This window comes from Propithecus coquereli, unplaced genomic scaffold, assembly GCF_000956105.1.
Source record: "Propithecus coquereli isolate 6110/MARCELLA unplaced genomic scaffold, Pcoq_1.0 Scaffold137, whole genome shotgun sequence".
Classification (NCBI taxonomy): Eukaryota; Metazoa; Chordata; class Mammalia; order Primates; family Indriidae; genus Propithecus; species Propithecus coquereli.
Genome location: NW_012137969.1, coordinates 481952 through 500817, shown reverse-complemented (window position 1 = coordinate 500817; position 18866 = coordinate 481952). Strand labels below are relative to the sequence as shown.

Sequence of the window (18866 nt, the reverse complement as noted above, 5' to 3'; positions counted from 1 at the left end):
CTCAGGCTGGTTTCAAACTCCTGAGCTCAAACAATCCGCCCGCCTCGGCCTCCCAGAGTGCTAGGATTATAGGCGTGAGCCACCGCGCCCGGCCCGTTCACAGCATCTTTAACAGAAATAGATTCCACTTCAAAAAACCACTTTTCTTTGCTTATCCATAAGAAACAACTCTTTATTCATTGAAGTTCCAGCCTGAGACTGCAGCAATTTAATCACATCTTCAAGCTCCACTTCTAATTCTGATCCTCTTGCTGTTTCCACCACATCTGCAGAGGCTTCCTCCATTGAATTCTTTTTTTTTTTCTCACAGCAAGGCCTCCATTGAATTCTTGAAACCCTCAAAGTCATGCATGAGGGTTGGAGTCAACTTTTCCAAATTCCTGTTAATGTGGATCTTTTGACCTCCTTCCATTAATCACAAGTGTTCTTAATGGCATCTGGAATGGTGAATACTTTCCAGAAGGTTTTTTTTTTTTTTTTTAAGACAGAGTCTCACTGTGTTGCCCGGGCTAGAGTGCTGTGGCGTCATCCTAGCTCACAGCAACCTCAAACTCCTGGGCTCAGGCGATCCTCCTGCCTCAGCCTCCCGAGTGGCTGGGACTACAGGCATGCGCCACCATGCCCGGCTAATTTTTTCTATATATTTTTAGTTGTCCAATTAATTTCTTTCTAATTTTAGTATAGATGGGGTCTCGCTCTTGCTCAGGCTGGTTTCGAACTCCTGAGCTCAAACAATCCGCCCGCCTCGGCCTCCCAGAGAGCTAGGATTACAGGCGTGAGCCACCATGCCCAGCCTCCAGAAGGTTTTTAATTGACTTTGCCCAGATCCATCAAAGGAACCACTATCTATGGCAACTAAAGTCTTACAAAATGTGTTTCTTAAATAATAAGACTTGAAAGTTGAAATTACTCCTTGATCTATGGGTTGCAGAATGAATGTTATGTTAGCAGGCATGAAAACAACATTCATCTTCTTGTACATCTCCATCAGAGCTCTTGGGTGACCATGTGCATTGTCACTGAGCAATAATATTTTGAAACGAATCTTTTTTTCCTAAGCAGTAGGTCTCAACAGTGGGCTTAAAATATTTAGTAGCCCAGGCGAGGTGGCTCATGACTGTAATCCTAGCACTCTGGAGGCTGAGGCGGGAGGATCACTTGAGCCAGAAACTTGAGACCAGCCTGAGCAAGAGCAAGACCCCATCCCTATAAAAAATAGAAAAATTAGCCAGGCAAGGTGGTGTGCACTTATAGTCCCAGTTCCTCAGGATGCTGAGGCAGGAGGATCACTTGAACCCAGGAGGTTGAGGTTGCGGTGAGCTATGACGATGCCACTTTACTATAGCACAGAAGACAGAGCAAGTCCTTGTCTCAAAAAAATAACAAAAACAAACAAAAAATATTCAGTAGACCATGCTGTCTACTGAATGCACAGATGTGCTGTTATCCAGGGTTTCTTGTTCCATTTATAGAGCCCAGGTAGAGATTTATCATAATTCTTAAGGGTCCTAGGATTTTTGGAATGGTAAATGAGTATTGGCTTCAACTTAAAGTCATCAGCTGCATTAGTCCCTAGCAAGCGAGTCAGCCTGTCCTTTGAAGTTTTGAGGCCAGGTATTGACTTTTCCTCTCTAGCTATGAAAGTCCTAGGTGGAATCTTCTTCCATTAGAAGGCTGTTTCATCTACATTATTTAGTGTCATCACCTTCATCAATGGGGAGGATCTTCTGGTTAACTTGCTGCAGCTTCTACATCAGCGCTTACTGCTTCACCTTGCACTTTTATGTTATAGAGACAGCTTTTTTCCTTAAGCCTCATGAACCAACCTCTGCTAGCTTCAAACTTTGCTTCTGCAGCTTCCTCACCTCTCTCAGCCTTCATAGAATCGAAGAGAGGGCCATCCTCTTGATTAGGCTTTGGCTTAAGGGAATGTTGTAGCTGGTTTGAACTTCTGTCCAGACCACTAAAACTTTCCCACCATCAGCAATAAGACAGTTTTGCTTTCCTATCATCCATGTGTTCACTGCAGTGGCACTTTTAATTTCTTTTAAGGAATTTTCCTTTGCTTTCATAACTTGGCTGTTTGGTGCAAGAGTCCTAGCTTTTGGCTTATTCTGGCTTTTTTTTTTTTTTGGACAGTCTCACTGTGTTGCCCCGGCTAGAGTGTAGTGGGGTGTCATCTTAGCTCACTGCAACCTCAAACTCCTGGGCTCAAGCCATCCTCCTGCCTCAGATTCCCAAGTAACTGGAACAACAGGTGTGCGCCATGATGCCAGGCTGATTTTTTCTATTTTTGGTAGAGATGGGGTCTCACTCTTGCTCAGGCTGGTCTCAAACTCCTGAGCTCGAGCAATCCTCCTGCCTTGGCCTCCCAGAGTGCTAGGATTATATGTGTGAGCCACTGCACCTGGCCCTATTCTGGCTTTTGACATGCCTTCCTCATTATAAGCTTAATTATTTCTATTTTTTGATTTAAAGTGAGAGACATGTGACTCTTCCTTTTCACTTGAACACTTAGAGGCCATTGTAGGGTTATTAACTGGCTTAATTTCAATATTGTTGTGTCTCATGGAATAGGGAGGCCCAATGAGAAGAAGAGGGGAATAATGACTTGTTGGTGAAGCAGTCAGAGTATGTACAACATTTATCAATTAAGTTTGCCATCTTATATTTGGTGCAATTTGTGGTTCTCCAAAAAAATTGCAGTAGTAACATTAAAGATCACAGATCACCATAACAAATATCATAAGAATGAAAAAGTTGGAAATATTATGAGAATTACTGAAATGTGACAGAGACACAGAGTGAGCACATGCTGTTAGAAAACTGGTGGCAATAGAAATGTTCAACACAGGGTTACCACAGACCTTCAATTTGTAAAAAATGCAGTATCTGTGAAGCACAATAAAATGGAATGTGATAAAATAAGGTGTACCTCTGTAAGTACCAGCTAGGGCTTCTGAAGAGTCAGAATAACCACACAAAGAGGGAATATTATTTTTTTGGAACACAAACCTCTGAGGCATTAGTTGACTATACAGCTTCTTCCAGAATTAGAAGGTTTAAAAGAGAGCATAGGATACCAGGGGTGTATCCTATAATAAGTAGGAAGTAGGTAGAAGCTGTACTTTTTCTGTATATCTTAGGTTGTTGGGATACAAAAGAGATTGACTTGTTCTTCCCTGTCCTCCAGCTCCAAGAGCATCAAGAGGAAATTGAGGGGATGATGAATGCCCTCTTCAGGGGTGTCTTTGTACATCGGTACAGGTGAGTTAATGGGATTCTCTCACTGAAGCTGGTGTTTGGTTTTGGAGTCTGTGGAAGTGACAAGCGCCACCCCCCAACCCCAATTATTTGGTTAGTCCCAGAGCTAATGGAGCTGGAGCAAAAACTCTATCAATAAGTGTTTCAGATTAGTAGGTTTAGTTTATCCTTACCTATAAAGGCTCTGGTAAGCTCTTCTGGGAGAAAATAAGAGGATAAGGCATTGCTGTGTATTCTCTTCCTCCAGCTTTTCCCAAGATCTGCCCCTACAATCTCCCTCCCCTCACAATCTTTCTGGAGTTGGAGACTCGAGAGGGTAAGAGCAGAGAACCAAAAGGTGGAGCTTTCCTGTGGAGTGTATGCAGCTTGGCAGACCTTTTCCCAGTTCCGTGTGCAGGGCAGGGGAGTTTATACTGTTTAAAGAACTAGTAGAATTAGTTTAAAAGAGTTTCTGTAGTTGTTTCTCACTCTTACCTAGATTTCAACTTTTGCCTTTCCAGGACCTTTCGGCTGATTTAACCTTCTCTTGTTTTCGTTGTTGTTGTTGTTGCTTTTAGAGACAGGGTCTTGCTCTGTGGCCCAAGCTGAAGTACAGTAGTGCAATCACACCTTACTGTAGCCTCCAACTCCTGGCTTCAAGCAGTCCTCCTGCCTGGCTCATTTAACCTTTTTTTAAAGTAGAATTAAAACATACACACATTCTTGAGACAACGATTGTTAAAAAAATAAAATGAAAACACATACAGTTTGGCCAACAGTTAAATGAACTTTCAAAATCAATTTTTAAAAAGGGTGTGGAGAATAAGGTTGTACAAGGCTGGTTCAACTATTTTATAGGCTGGTTACAGATAGAAAACGTTTACTAACTGGGTGCGGTGGCACGCCTGTAGTCCCAGCTACTCGAGAGATTGAGGTGGGAGGATCCCTTGAGCCCAGGAGTTCAAGGTCAGCCTGGGCAACATAGACATACCATCTCATAAAGAAAGAAAATGTTTACTTTTATGTAATACTGGGAGGAGGAAATAAAAAGCATGGAACATGGCATTTCATCAATAAAATAAATGCTTCAGTGAGAGGGAGCTATAGCTGTCTGGTAGGATGGAAAGTGAGTTTGGAGAGAGGTTGATGAGTCACTTTGTCTCTCTGTGTGCAGGGATGTCCTTCCTGAGATCCGTGCTATCTGCATCGAGGAAATTGGGTGTTGGATGCAAAACTACAGTACCTCTTTCCTCACTGACAGCTATTTAAAATATATTGGCTGGACCCTGCATGATAAGGTGAGAGTTGAGTTCAGTCTCCTGTTCCCGTCATTTTCTCCCTGCCCTAGGACCTTCACATTTTCCTAATCCTGCCACTTAGGTATTTTACCTAATGAGCAGTGATCAACCCATCAAAGCACTGAACCTCAAAACTCGAGAGAAAGACATATTCAGGAGCTGAAATACCTCAAACCCTGAGATTGGAGGAGAAAGACTTTATCATGAAAGAAAGTTACTGATGAATTGGTAATAACAAGTGCTAGGTGGTAGCCTGTTCATCATGAGTGCTAAATTCTACTGTGATTCTGTTGGTTTTTTTAAGTAGAAAGATAGTTGTTCATTGTCTCTGACATCTCAGAGTCCTCAGTATAGAGGACACCCAGGCCCAGCATAAGTGATTTAAGAAGGGAATGGAGAAAGGAGTCAATCCTACTTCCGTTCTCCTGGTTTTCCCTTCTCAATAGCACCGGGAAGTCCGTCTGAAGTGCTTGAAGGCTCTTAAAGGGCTGTACAGCAATCGGGACCTGACTGCACGCCTGGAGCTCTTCACCAGCCGCTTCAAGGTAAAACTAGGACAGGGCTCCTTTGCTTGGCTCTTTGTTGTAGTTCCTGTTTCCCCACCTTGTATCTTTCTATTTCCATTGCTGTCATACATCTTTAGCTATCCCAGCAACTGCTTCTACATCCTCTCTTTAGGAATCTGTCAAATTCTAAGAGAATGTGATGTTTTGGAATGGGTACAATGAGATAATTGAGCAATGTTCTCCTTCTACAGGACCGGATGGTTTCCATGGTCATGGACAGAGAGTACGATGTGGCAGTGGAGGCCGTCAGGCTGCTAATACTTATCCTTAAGTGAGTCCTGGGAAGTAGGGGGGCAAGCATCTCAGAATTTTGCTTTTCCAGCATCAGGCAGGCCCTTCCAGAGTCCTGTCTCTGCACATATCATAGGTTGATTCTTCCTTACAAGCAGGTTGAAAGACAAAGGTCATTCCTGAGTTGCAGCATCTTGAGGGGGAAAGTGTTCCTATCTTCTCTAACTCCCCATACTCTGTCTTCCACTCTTCATTTAAAAGTTCTTTGTGAATTATAGCCTCCTTTTGTTGTTGTTGTTGTTTTAGGAGATGAGGTCTTGCTCTGTTGCCCAGGCTGGAGTGCAGTGACATCATCATAGCTAACTGCAGCCTTGAACTCCTGGGCTCAAGCAATACTTCTGTCTCAGCCTTTTCTTAGCTGAGACTACTGGCATGCATCACATCCAGCTAATTTTTTATTTTTGTAGAGATGATTTAATGTTGCCCAGGCTGGTCTTGAACTCCTGGCCTCAAGTGATCTTCCCTCCTTGTCCTCCCAAAGTGCTGGGATTACAGGCGTGAGCCACCACACCCAGCCTATTCTTGATATTCTTGCCGATTTTTATTTCTAGACTTGGTTATCTAGAAGGCAACATCCACATCTACACGCTCTTTTTGCTTTTCCATGGGCAGGAACATGGAAGGGGTGCTGACGGATCCAGACTGTGAAAGCATCTATCCTGTTGTGTATGCCTCTAATCGAGCCCTAGCCTCTGCTGCGGGAGAGTTTCTGTACTGGAAGTGAGTGGGGCTCTTTTTGTGCTCTTTAACACCATCCTCTGTCATTTTCTCTCCCTCATTTGCTGCTGCTCTGCCTAAGGACTTCCCATACCTGTGAAAGTCTCTTGGTGTCTCCTTTCTTTTTTCAACTCCTTGGGGCTTTCCTTTATCATCTCCTTGGCTGTGTCTTCCCTCCATGATGATCATTGCAATCCTTATTTCCTCCCATTCTGTGCCCTTTCCTCATGTCCATTCCATCAGGCTCTTCTACCCTGAGTGTGAGACAAGAACAGTGGGTGAAAGGGAGCGACGCCAAAGCCCACGTGCCCAGAGGACTTTCTTCCGCCTTCTGCTGTCCTTCTTTGTACAGAGTGAGGTGACATATGGAAAGATGATGTTTGGCTGTCATGTGTAAGACCTACAAGTAGAGAAGATGGGGGCAGGCACTATAGGAAGGAGAGCCATGTTTAATCAATAACCACTTCCTAGAGTATTTTAATGCGGCATCTGCAGCTTACCATGCACCCTCTTCTGCAGCTCCATGACCATGCGGCTTACTTAGTAGACAGCCTGTGGGACTGTGCAGGATCTCAGCTGAAGGACTGGGAGAGTCTGACAAGCCTGCTACTGGAGAAGGACCAGAGTGCGTGCCATGTGGTAGCTGGGGGACAGGGACTTCTCACCTCCTAGTGTGAAACCAGAGAGATTTCTTTCCTGACCTGTAAAAGGCAGCAGAGGTAGCTTGGGTTAGGGGGATTTGGAGAAGAAAGGTGACTAATCTGTGACTCTGTGTTTTTGATCCTCCTGCCAACCCAGACCTGGGCGACGTGCAGGAGAGCACGCTGATAGAAATCCTCGTATCCAGTGCCCGGCAAGCTTCAGAGGGTCACCCGCCCGTGGGGCGGGTCACTGGGAGGAAGGTACGGCGAGAGGGGTGGGCTGGGTAGGTAAGCAGTGTTAATCCAGACAGGTCTTGTGCATCCTTATCCTCCAGCCCTGGGTCAGGGTGCTCTTTCCGCCCTTCAAAGAATTCCGTTTCCAGAAAAAAGAAATCTGAAGGGAGCTGGTGAATTCTTTTTTCCTTGCTGGGGAGACAAGGTCGTGCAGAGGAGGGGTGCACATACACATCCTCTGGCCCAGCATGTCTCTGCACTTTTCCCCTACCTTCAAAGTGACTCTAATTCTAGGGCTTAACCTCTAAAGAACGCAAGACCCAAGCTGATGACAAAGTGAAACTGACTGAGCACCTCATCCCCCTGCTACCCCAGCTCCTGGCCAAGGTAGTCCTGCCCCACCGTTGACCATCAAGGGATGAGCAGTGAAAGGACGTGGCCTCTGATGAGGGATGGGCATAGAAATTAGCAACATGTTAGCTAATAATGAGCCCTTCCTCTCACAACTGTCACAGTTCTCGGCTGATGCAGAGAAGGTCGCGCCCTTGCTCCGGCTTCTTGGCTACTTTGACCTCAACATCTACTGCACTGGGCGCTTGGAGAAGGTGAGGAGGCAGGAAGATACATGTCCTATACCTTGTGGCTCACCTGCTAGAGCCAAAGGTTCTACCACCAGTATCTGGTTCTTTTCAGGAACGTGGGTTGCAGAAAGATCAATAAGCCTTTTGTTTCTTTAGCCATCATTATCCTTGAAATTTAATGCTTAGAACCCTATTCCTTATCTGCCCCAGGCTCTACTCCCCCTCTAGAAGAGTTCTTCTAACCCCTAGCCCCAACACTGTCATCTTCTACCTTTTTTCCCTTTTAGCACCTGGAGCTATTCTTGCAGCAACTCCAGGAGGTGGTGGTGAAGCACGCAGAGCCAGCTGTGCTTGAGGCAGGAGCTCACGCCCTCTACCTGCTCTGTAATCCTGAGTTCACTTTCTTTAGCCGGGTGGACTTTGCCCGCAGCCAACTGGTGGATCTGCTGACCGACCGCTTCCAGCAGGAACTTGAAGAGCTGCTGCAGGTAGGAGCTGGGTGAATGACAGGATGACCCAAATGAGGGAGAGGGCCACAAGGCAGGGAATGTGGATCAGGGAGTTCTTGAGAAAATCCTGTTGTGGACCTTCTTTCTTCCTCAGTCATCCTTCCTAGATGAGGATGAGGTGTATAATCTGGCAGCCACTCTGAAGCGCCTCTCTGCCTTCTACAAGTGAGCAGCTTTCCTCCTCTTCCCTCGCCTGTTTATGCTGGTGTCTGTGGAGTTGGTTCCCTTTGTTCTGTTCCAGTGTAATGTTTCCCTCTCTCCCTGCAAAGCGCTCATGACCTGACTCGCTGGGAGCTCTATGAGCCATGCTACCGACTCCTCCGGAAGGCTGTGGACACGGGAGAGGTTCCTCACCAGGCAAGTAGATGGGCTGGAGATACAGGGGCTGGGGAGGAGTTTCTAAAGGCCTGTGTCCTTTAGACACAAAGGTAACCACCTCTCCTAGGTGGGTCTGGTCCCAGAGTGTGGCGTGGATACACGGAGGAAGATCAGGTGGGGGTTACTCCTTCCATTCCTTTCTTGAAAGGTAGACTATACTTCTAGTGCCTCAAAACCGCCATGATGTCAGGTTTCCTGGGAGTCAAAGGTAACATTGAGGGATTCTAGGAAACTTAGAGTAAATTAGGGAGAGGTAGCATTTCCACCCAGTATAGAAGCCTCTGAAGATTGGTCCAGAGTATCAGTTCTTTCAGTCCACCAGAAAAGGAATTGGATTTCTCCCCAGATCTCATTTTCTGTCTTCTTCACTGTTATGTGTGTGTGTGTATATCTGTTCCCCACTCCTTCTCTCTCTCTCTCTCTCTATCCCCTGCCTCTCACTCCCCTGACCCAAACCTCATTTTTCTAACATTTTGTTGTTACAGGTGACCCTGCCAGCCTTGACTCTTGTCTATTTTTCCATCCTCTGGACACTGACCCACGTTTCTGGATCGGATGCTTCCCAGGTGAGTATGCGTCTGAGAAAGGGTCATGGGAGTGAAGGAGCCTGTGTCTTCATACCTCCCCTTCAAGCTGCTGTCCCCACAGAAGCAGCTGCTGAGTTTGAAGGGCAGAATGGTGGCCTTCTGTGAGCTCTGCCAGAGCTGCCTCTCAGATGTGGATCCTGAGATCCAGGAGCAGGTGAGCATTTACTCAAGTGGGAGCAAGTGCCCCCTCAATACCAAGGAGAGATTGATTGGCTGTGTCATTTCTACCCTAGTAAACATTCTATCCTTTTAAGCATCCTTTATTTTCCCCCAACAGGCTTTTGTCTTATTAAGTGACCTGCTTCTCATCTTCAGCCCTCAGATGATTATAGGGGGCCGTGATTTCCTTAGGCCTCTTGTCTTTTTTCCTGAAGCTACTCTCCAGTCTGAGCTGGCCAGCTTCCTCATGGACCATGTCTTCATCCAGCCTGGAGACCTGGGCAGTGGTACAGGGACTCTATACCTGGGGCTCAGGAAGGGTTTGGGGCTTGGGCCTGGCTCAGGAATATAGGGCAGGGGCCTTAGTCTGTAATTGCATTCTGCATTTGATGTGAGCCAGGTCATTCCCAGGAGGATCATTTACAGATAGAGCAGCTGCACCACCGGCGCCGCCTCTTGGCCGGATTCTGTAAGCTGTTGCTTTATGGGGTGCTGGAGATGGACGCAGCCTCAGATGTTTTCAAGCACTACAACAAGGTACGGTGAAGCCTTACAGAAATAAAGGAGAGGGGACCAATTTGAGCACAGCCCTGACTTCAGGCACTGTAGCACTACAGAAATGTGGGTGAGGGCATCTGATTGTATCAAGGCTTACAGGAGAAGTAGGAGGGAAAGGCAATAGGAGTTTAGAATAAAGGGACAAAAAAAGAGAGTAGTAAATAATTATGGGGAAAAAGCTGTTAAGAAATTCATTGGAGGAGAAATAGCTTATTATTCCTGTCCAGAAATATTTTTTTTCTCCAAACCCAGTCTGTGGAATGGAGTGATATAAGAAGGAAAAAGGAATGGAAGAGGATTAGTCTTCACAAGTTCCCTCAACCTACCATCATGTTGCTCTCTGTTTACTGAACACATGCCTGTTTGCCAAGCACCATCCTAGGCGCTAAGGACACAGCAGTGAACAGACGGACAAAAGTTCCCATTTTGTGGAGCTTCTCTTCTAGTGGGGGAGAGACAAAGAGTGAAGGCGTCAGCGTTGGGGGACGTGTGCACTGACAGGCTCACTGCTCTTCTTCTCCAAGAATAGGGCTCAAGGCAGGGTTTCTTCCATTACTTATTTACCTAAACTCACATATCTTTTGGGTTTTATACCAATTGGTTAGAGACAAGGTCTAGTCTGAATTATTTTATGCTTAAATTGATGTTTCCTATGTAAGGCACTTTGGGAAGGAGACGTGATTCGGGATGTAAAGGAAGAAACAAAACAAAATCTTTTCCAGTGGTCAAACAGTACCTTCTCCATTTCTTCTCCCTTAGTTCTACAACGACTATGGTGATATCATCAAGGAAACATTAACTAGAGCAAGACAGATTGACCGAAGTCAGTGTTCCCGAATCCTGCTGTTGAGCCTGAAGCAGGTGCTTCCTTTTGCCTAGAGGGCCTCAAACCCATGATATTTCCTCCCTGTAGTCCCCAACTCTCTGTCCCCCTCAGCTACTTTAAGAGCAGGAATTTTCTTATTTTGACTCCAACTTTCAATGTCAGGCTCCTTCATACCAAGCCGACCTTTAGAAAGTATTTTTTTAATTGACTGGGCAGTTTCAACCCCAACCCCACAGAAATCAGCTATCAGGATGTGGGAGCACCAATAAGGAAGTAATAGGGAATTCCTAATTATTTTTTAGTCTGTTCTGTCTCAGCTGCCTTCAGTTACTACAGATGTTTTAAGTTATTATTACAGAGCAGAGGTGAAGGCTCTCTCTGCTACAGGGGCCAGGGATTGGGGCAGTGTCCTAGGAGGAAAGACAGAGTAAGGCCAGACACAGTGCCTCACGCCTATAATCCTAGCACTCTGGGAGGCTGAGGCATGAGGATCGCTTGAGCTCGGGAGTTCGAGACCAGCCTGAACAAGAACGAGACCTCATCTCTACTACAAAATAGAAAAGTTAGCTGGATGTCATGGCGCACACCTGTAGTCCTAGCTACTCGGGAGGCTGAGGCAGTGGGATTGCTTGAGCCCAGGAGTTTGAGATTGCTGTGAGCTATGCACCACTGCACTCTAGCCAGGTGTCAGAGTGAGACTCTGTCTCAAAAAAAAAAAAAAAAAGTAAAAGTAGTAGATGGGGCCCAAAGCCCTTTGGAATATCTCACTACAGAATGGGAATGCTGGCTGGGCGCGGTGGCTCACGCCTGTAATCCTAGCACTCTGGGAGGCCGAGGCGGGCGGATCGTCTCAGCTCAGGAGTTCGAGACCAGCCTGAGCAAGAGCGAGACCCCGTCTCTACTAAAATTAGAAAGAAATTAATTGGACAACTAAAAATATATAGAAAAAATTAGCCGGGCATGGTGGCACATGCCTGTAGTCCCAGCTACTCGGGAGGCTGAGGCAGTAGGATTGCTTGAGCCCAGGAGTTTGAGGTTGCTGTGAGCTAGGCTGACGCCACGGCACTCTAGCCCGGGAAACAGAGTAAGACTCTGTCTCAAAAAAAAAGGAAAAAAAAAGGAGAATGGGAATGCTGTGCTTCTCTATTTCCACCTGTTCCTCCCTTTCCCAAATGTACCATGCCTCTTGGACACAGTTGTACACAGAACTGCTGCAGGAACAGGGGCCCCAGGGCCTGAATGAACTTCCAGCCTTCATTGAGATGAGGGACCTGGCCCGGAGGTTTGCCTTGAGCTTTGGACCCCAGCAGCTGCAGAACCGTGACCTTGTGGTCATGCTACACAAGTAAGGAAGTATTGTTTGGAGACTGTGTACAGGGAGGGCTGGGAGTGAGGTCTTGGAGGGAGGGTAAGAATGTCAAGATGGAGCAGTCAGGTTGTTGCTGGCCATGCTCCTGGAGAGAAGCTAGGGTCAGGGAGAGGGTACACTTGGACAGGATGTTCCAGTGGGAAGGGACTATCTTCCTAAAATAATTCTGCCCAATGAAGGGAAGGCATCAAGTTCTCCTTGTCTGAGCTTCCTCCAGCTGGCTCCTCCGGTCAGCCCCCAAATCTTGCGTTCCTAGAGCTCCTTGCAGAGTTTTCCCCCCGACTCTTCCATCAGGACAAGCAGCTGCTGTAAGTTGGTGGGTGGATACAGATGTGGGTTAAGGAAGAAGGGGCTGGTGAAGGCCCAGTGGCCATTTTAGCCTCTTCATTCCACCCTTTCTTAGACTGTCTTACTTGGAAAAGTACCTGCAGCATGTCTCCCAGGTACCTGGCCGTCCCTGGGGTCCAGTCACCACCTACTGCAACTCTCTCAGCCCTGTGGAGAACACAGCAGAGGGCAGCCCTCAGGGATACCCCCGCTCCAAGAAGAGGCGCCTTGAAGGTAGAGTGCTGTGTGGTAACAGGGCACTCGGAGCTGCCTCTTTTATTGCTACCACTTAGATAAGCAGCAGATGGTCTTTGGCCTCCTTCAGGCTTCTATTTTGTAAAATATTTCATTGAGCATCTATTATCATTAAGGGTATTCACTTTCTTTGAAGTTTATCTAGCCGACTAAAAATAGCAAATGTCTGTGAAAAAGCAAACAGAAATTAATGATAGGGACAGGGCTGGGAAGGGAATAAAAAAAAAAGAAACTAATGATAAAACCAAAGATTGAAGTAAGAAATCTGTATATTTAGAGTGCCCCTCCTTGACATCTTATATTCCATTATTTTCCAAATTTTTTTCTTTTCAGATATTAAACTGATAAGAACAGATACTACACTTGATCTTAGCCAAAAGGCCGAGAAGCAATTATTTTCCAAATTTTAGAGATTTTTTACACAACCTTTATGATGTTTTACCTTTAGACCATCACTAGTCTTATAATTTACCTCAAGTTTTTTCTTTAATTTGTTTTTTTTAACATATTCTCACATTAAGTGATAACATCCTAGCAATCACAGTTTGATTTGCTAGTATGTGTTTCCTAGTGTACTTTTTTTTTTTTTTTTTTTAAAGTAAAAACAGTCTTGCTCTGTCACCCCGGGTAAAGTGCAATGGCATCATTGCAGCTCACTGCAACCTCAAACTCCTGGGCTCAAGTGATCTTCCTGCCTCAGCCTCCCAAGTAGCTGGGACTAAAGGCACATGCCACCACACCCAGCTAATTCCTTTAGTAGAGACAGGGTCCTGCTCTTGCTCAGGCTGGTCTTGAACTCTTGAGCTCAAGCAATCCTTCTGCCTCGGCCTCCCAGAGTGCTAGGATTATAGGTGTGAGCCACTGCACCCAGCCTCTAGTATACATTTTAAAAGAGGATTTTATGTAGCAGCTTTATTGAGACATAATTCACATACTATAAAAATCACTGTTTTAAAGTGAACACAAGCGGTTTTTGGTATATTCACCGAGTTGTGCAGCCATCACCACTATCTAATCTTAGAACCTTTTCCTCACTTCGAAAGAAACCACAAACCCATTAACAGTCTCTCACCATCCTCCCAGCCTCAGGTAGTGGCACTAATCTAATTTCTGTCTCTGGATTTGCTTATTCCAGATATTTCACATAAATGTAATCATACAATATGTGACCTTTTGTGTCTGCCGCCTTTCACTTAGCACAATGTTTTCAAGGTTCATCTGTGCTTTAGCATATATCAGTACCTCATACCTTTGTGTGGTGGAATACTATGCCATTGTATGTTTATGTTATATTTTATTTATCCATTAATCAGTTGATGGACATTTGAGTTATTTCCATTTTTTGACTATTATATATAATGCTGCTAAACATTCGTGTGCAAGTTTTTAGGTGGACATATCTTTTCAGTTTTTTTTTGAAATATACTTAGGAGTGGAATTGCTGGGTCATATGGTAACTCTATGTTTAACTTTTTGAGGAATCACCAAACTGTTTTCCAAAGTGCCTACACCATTTTATAATCCCACCAGCAATAATGGGAGCTCCAATTTCTTCACTTCCTCACCAGTACTTGTTATTGTCTTCTTACTTTTATCTATCTCCTAGCAACTGTGTATCTCATGGTGGTTTAAATTGGCATTTCCCTAATGACTGATGATACTGAGCATCTTTTCATGTGCTGATTGACAGTTTGTTTATCTTTGAAGGAATGTCTATTCAGATCCTTTGCTATTTTTAAATTGGGATATTTGGTTTTTTATTGTTGAATTGTAAGAGTTCTTTATATATTTTAGATACAGGATTCCTTATGACACACAAAAGTTTTCTCTCTTTTTGTGGGTTGTCTTTTCATGTTGTTGATGGTGTCCTTCCAAACAAAAAAGCTCTTAATTTTGATTAAATCTACTTTATTTTTTTCTTATGTTGCTTGTGCTTTTGGTGTCATATCTTAAGAAACCATTGCCTAATCCAAGGTCACAAAGATTTACTGTTTTTTCCTAAGAGTTTTATAGTTTTAGCTCTTAAATTTAAGTCTGTGATCCAGTTTGAGTTAATTTTTGCATACGGTGTGAGGTAGGGTGTGATTTCTTTTTAATGTCGTCTGTATACCACCTAAAATTTTATCTTATGCCACCAGGAAACGCTCTTTTAATTGCTTAACTAATATTTGTTAAGGACCTACTATGTGCAAGATTCTGTGTTGACTTTTTTAGAGGCCATGAAAGATCCTCGAGCAGCTTACCATCTAATAGGAAGAGGAAAAATACATTTAAGGAAAATCCAAATTATGAACAGTCACTAATAAAAGATAACTGCCTGAGGGCTTGTACAAATGAGTGCTATAGAATTCGGAGAAGGAATGTATCACTTTAAGTTTAGTTGATCTATGAAGGCTTTACCAAGAAGATGGAATTTAAGCTGGAGTTTAAAAAATGGGTCAGATTTAAATAAGCATCGTGGGCTAGCAGAACAGCACAAGCAGAACATAGAAAGGTATGTGATATGAGTATAGGCATGGATGTATGTAGATTTGTTTGCCTAAAGCAGAGGGTTTGTAAAGGTGAGATAAAACTGAAGACATTGGTTCTGTTGTTCATTGAACAGATACTGAGCACCATGTGCTGAGAATCCGGCAGTGAACAAAAAGGACAAAAATGCCTTTATTTAGAGAGTGTCAGATAGCTATAAATGCTATGACAAAAGAGCAGGGAGGAGTGTGAGGGAATACCAGCAGGGTGGGGATTGCAGTTTCACAAAGAGTGATCAGGGGAAAGCCTAGAGGATATGAAGGTTGGGCAGAAAACCTAAAGGAAGCATTAAAAGGTAAATTTAGGCACATTAAAATTTTAACACGTTTATTTGAGCATTCAGTGATTCATGAATCAGGCACCACCAGACTGCAAGCACTTCAGGGCTCCGTACCTAGGAGGGACAAGGGGAAAACTTTTATAAGGCGTTTGCGGAAGCAAGACAAAATATTTGATTGGTTAAAGTGGAAAGTCCCTACTTAGAGGTTAATCCATGGTTTCTAATTGGTAAAGTCTCTAGTTAGAAGTTAGTTGGTGGTTTCTGATTGGTTAAGCTTAGATTTCCGTTTCCCAGGCTATGCACATTCACTGTGATCTGGGTTTTGGTTTGCTTGTATAAGAACCCAAGGTGCTTGAGCCATCTCAGCCATGGCCTCCCAATTTTTTTAACAGGTGAGGGAGGGTGCCTAGTGTGTATCAGAATAGCATACCAAAGGGAGCAGCCCGTCCAAAGGCTGTGAGGGGGATGTTCCTGGCATGTTCAAGAAACAGCAGAGGCAACCATTGTGGCCAGAATGCAGAGCATATAGGATACGATAGCAAAGATGAGTCCAGAGCATGTAAGGCAGGGCAAAGGCTTTGGCTTTTACTCTGAGTGCAGTGGGAAACCATTAGAGGATTTTGAGCAGAGGAGTGACAGGATCTGTGTTTTTACAGAATCCTTTTGGCTGCTGTGTTGAGACTGACAGGAGAAGGAGGAAGGGTAGAAACAAGGAGACCAGTGAGGAGCCTATTGTGGGCGTCCAGCCAAGAGATGAGAGTGCATAGACCAGGGCAGTGGGGGGAAGGGGGCTGAAGTGGCCAGATTCTAGGTGCATTTTTGAGGTGTATCTAATAGGATTTCCTGGCAAACTGGATGTGAGATATAAGACAGAGAGAGGAGTTGAGGATGACTTCAAGGATGTGGCCTGACATTTGGAAGGATGGATGGAATTGATACCATCCGAAATGAGGAAGACTGCGAGTGAAGCAGGCTGTAGGGTAAGGTCAGGACTTTGGCACTGGTCATGGTCTTACAGATGGAGATGTAGAACAGACCATAGGGGCTAGGAAGCTGGAGTTCAGGAAGAGCTAAATGCTTGAAATCAGTTTGGGAGTTGGCGGAGTGCAGGTTAAGGGCACGAACCTAAATGACTAAGGAAGCTGGCAAAGAGAGGCCCTAGAGCCCAGCCCTGGGCATTGTGCTGTTAACATAGATTGGGAAGATTAGGAGGACCCACCTGGGGGCCCAAGGTTTCCTCCTTGGGGATACAAGTTCACGGGTGTGGCTCTTACCTATTTTCTGTAGCCCTCTGCTTAAACAAGTAGCAGCTCCTTATGGGGTTATTGGTTTGAGTGTACAAACATGGCTGTGGAGAGGGAGAGCATAGGGGTATGAATATTTACAGTTGACAAATATGAACATCAATTTGACTGATGTTTAAAATAGCGTTACCTGGGTTTTCACAGGTAGAGTCTTCAGATTCTTTCTCTTCCTCTGCATTCTCTGATATCTGCAGGAGAGAGATCCTCCACTCATCCTTCATATCAGAATTACACTGACATTGCAATCATCTCATTTTTTTCTGGCTTTTATAAAATCCTGGCTCCCATTTTTCTGTTTCTCTCTAGCCCTCATCCACTCTAGTCTCTGGTCCCAAAGGTCTATTGCCATTTTAAGCTTTTTCTGACCATAGAAATGTTGAATGGATAGGATCCCAGATGTCTTCACTAATTACCTAAGACCTCTCAATCTTAGGAAAGCCAACCTCATTCACATTTGTGTTCATGTATTACTGTTTCTCTGTGAAATGTACATTTATATTTCTTTCCATCTTGTTTTTTAAGCTGTATAGTAAGTTTTTCTTGGACAAGGCCTATATACAACTCTGTAAGCCTTATTTTTTTTTTTCTTTTTGAGACAGGGTCTTGCTTTGTTGCCCAGGGTGGAGTGCAGTGGCATCATCATGGCTCACTGCAGCCTTGAACTTCTGGGCTCAAGCGATCTTCCTACCTCAGCCTCCTGTGTAGCTGAGACTACTGGGACTACACCCGGCTAGTTTTTAATTTTTGTAGAGATGAGGTCTTGCTAATGTTGCCCAGGCTGGTCTCAAACTCCTGGCTTTAAGCAATTCTCCTGTCTCTGCCTCCTAAAGTGCTGGGATTACAGTCATGAGCCACTGTGCCCAGCAAGCCTTACTTTTTAGTATATAGGGCTGTGCTCACTTCTGAGGTGTAACAGATGAGGCTTTTTTTTTTTTTTTTTTAAAGAGTGAGGCTTTGTAAGTTTTCCATTCTCTTCTTGCTTAACTTTCTCTTACCAAATCTTGGGCAGGTCTTGAAAAGTAAAAACACCTGTGGCAGGTCCTGGTGTGTAGTTAATATGTGCACCTGTTGCTTTGCAGGCCCCTCCAAGCGTAACAGAGAGGACATGATCTCCTCCTCCCAGGAAGAAAGCCTGCAGCTGAACAGCATCCCACCCACGCCCACCCTCACCTCCACAGCTGTGAAGAGCAGGCAGCCCCTGGTGGGTGTGGAGGAAGAAGAAGATGGCTCAGAATCGGAGTTTGCCCAAGGGTGAGGGCCTAGGAGAGAGCCTGGGTGTGCAGTTTGCCAGTTTGGTGTTTGGCCATCCCCATCTTGCTGTTTTGGTTCTGTCTTTCCCTCCTGCACTCCCTCATTCTCAGGTTTTTCTCTAATATCCTTTTCCCTTTTTTTTAGCTTTAAAATGTCTCTCTGCCAACACTCTGAGCTTTCCTACCCTTTAATACTGGCCACTGTCCCTCCTCTTTTACCCTTTATTTTTATCCCTTTCACTGATCCTGCTTCATTCCCAGCAGCCAGCCCCTTGCAGACACCCACAGGTCAAGGTTCTTGGGTCCACAGTATTTCCGGACTCCTCACAATCCTTCAGGTCCTGCTCTGGGCAACCAGCTGACCCGGTGAGCTTTTCTCATCATCTTCTAGCTTCACTTCAGATCTGTCATCCACTGGGAGGGGAGTCTCACCTTATCCAGTAAATTCTCTGCCAGTGCTTTTTTAACTTGTTTTAGCCACAGAACACTTCCTATCAGCATAAAGTGGAGCCCTAGTATATTCTACTTACTGCCCACCCTGCTCCTCTGGGTGCCTCTGAGAAACTCAGCGGTCCTTAAAGAACAGTTTGAAAACCCCTGTCCTTTGCCCCTATATCAGACTCAGCCTTATGGAAGAGGATGAAGAAGAAGAGTTAGAAATTCAGGATGAGTCAAGTGAAGAATGGCAAGATACAGATAAGGTGAGAGGACCCACCCTTCCCTTCTCCCTGTAGAACTAGAGGCTGATGTTGGGAAGAGAAACTAGTTTAAAATTTTTTTAAATAATGAAATGGAGCTTTTACATAAAATACAAAGTAAAAGCACCTTATAAATGGAAAAGGGCTATGTATTAGTTCAGGCTGCTGTAACAGAATGCCATAGACTGGTGCCTTATAAACAACAGAAATTCATTTCTCACAGTTCTGGAGGCCAGAAGTCTAAGATCAGGGTAAGCATGGTTGGA

The 18866-nt window shown here is 44.8% G+C and overlaps 1 protein-coding gene across 4 annotated transcripts in view; it reads left to right on the top strand.

The window, feature by feature from the left end:
* STAG3 (stromal antigen 3) overlaps nt 1-18866 on the top strand; it is a 34444-nt gene that overhangs the window by 14194 nt on the left and 1384 nt on the right. For 3 of the 4 annotated variants that reach the window (XM_012638916.1, XM_012638918.1, XM_012638915.1), the window contains 24 exons: nt 3194-3267; nt 4418-4541; nt 4988-5086; nt 5299-5378; nt 6011-6118; nt 6359-6473; nt 6635-6740; nt 6914-7017; nt 7285-7377; nt 7506-7595; nt 7859-8059; nt 8175-8245; nt 8350-8437; nt 8944-9024; nt 9107-9199; nt 9323-9491; nt 9605-9741; nt 10522-10623; nt 11785-11933; nt 12137-12265; nt 12361-12518; nt 17732-17903; nt 18167-18268; nt 18522-18603. In XM_012638916.1, the coding sequence (XP_012494370.1) occupies nt 3194-3267; nt 4418-4541; nt 4988-5086; nt 5299-5378; nt 6011-6118; nt 6359-6473; nt 6635-6740; nt 6914-7017; nt 7285-7377; nt 7506-7595; nt 7859-8059; nt 8175-8245; nt 8350-8437; nt 8944-9024; nt 9107-9199; nt 9323-9491; nt 9605-9741; nt 10522-10623; nt 11785-11933; nt 12137-12265; nt 12361-12518; nt 17732-17903; nt 18167-18268; nt 18522-18603 (2727 nt within the window). Of the gene's footprint in view, nt 1-3193; nt 3268-4417; nt 4542-4987; nt 5087-5298; nt 5379-6010; nt 6119-6358; nt 6474-6634; nt 6741-6913; nt 7018-7284; nt 7378-7505; nt 7596-7858; nt 8060-8174; nt 8246-8349; nt 8438-8943; nt 9025-9106; nt 9200-9322; nt 9492-9604; nt 9742-10521; nt 10624-11784; nt 11934-12136; nt 12266-12360; nt 12519-17731; nt 17904-18163; nt 18269-18521; nt 18604-18866 lie in introns of all 4 variants that reach the window. The other variant, XM_012638914.1, reaches the window with a different exon arrangement.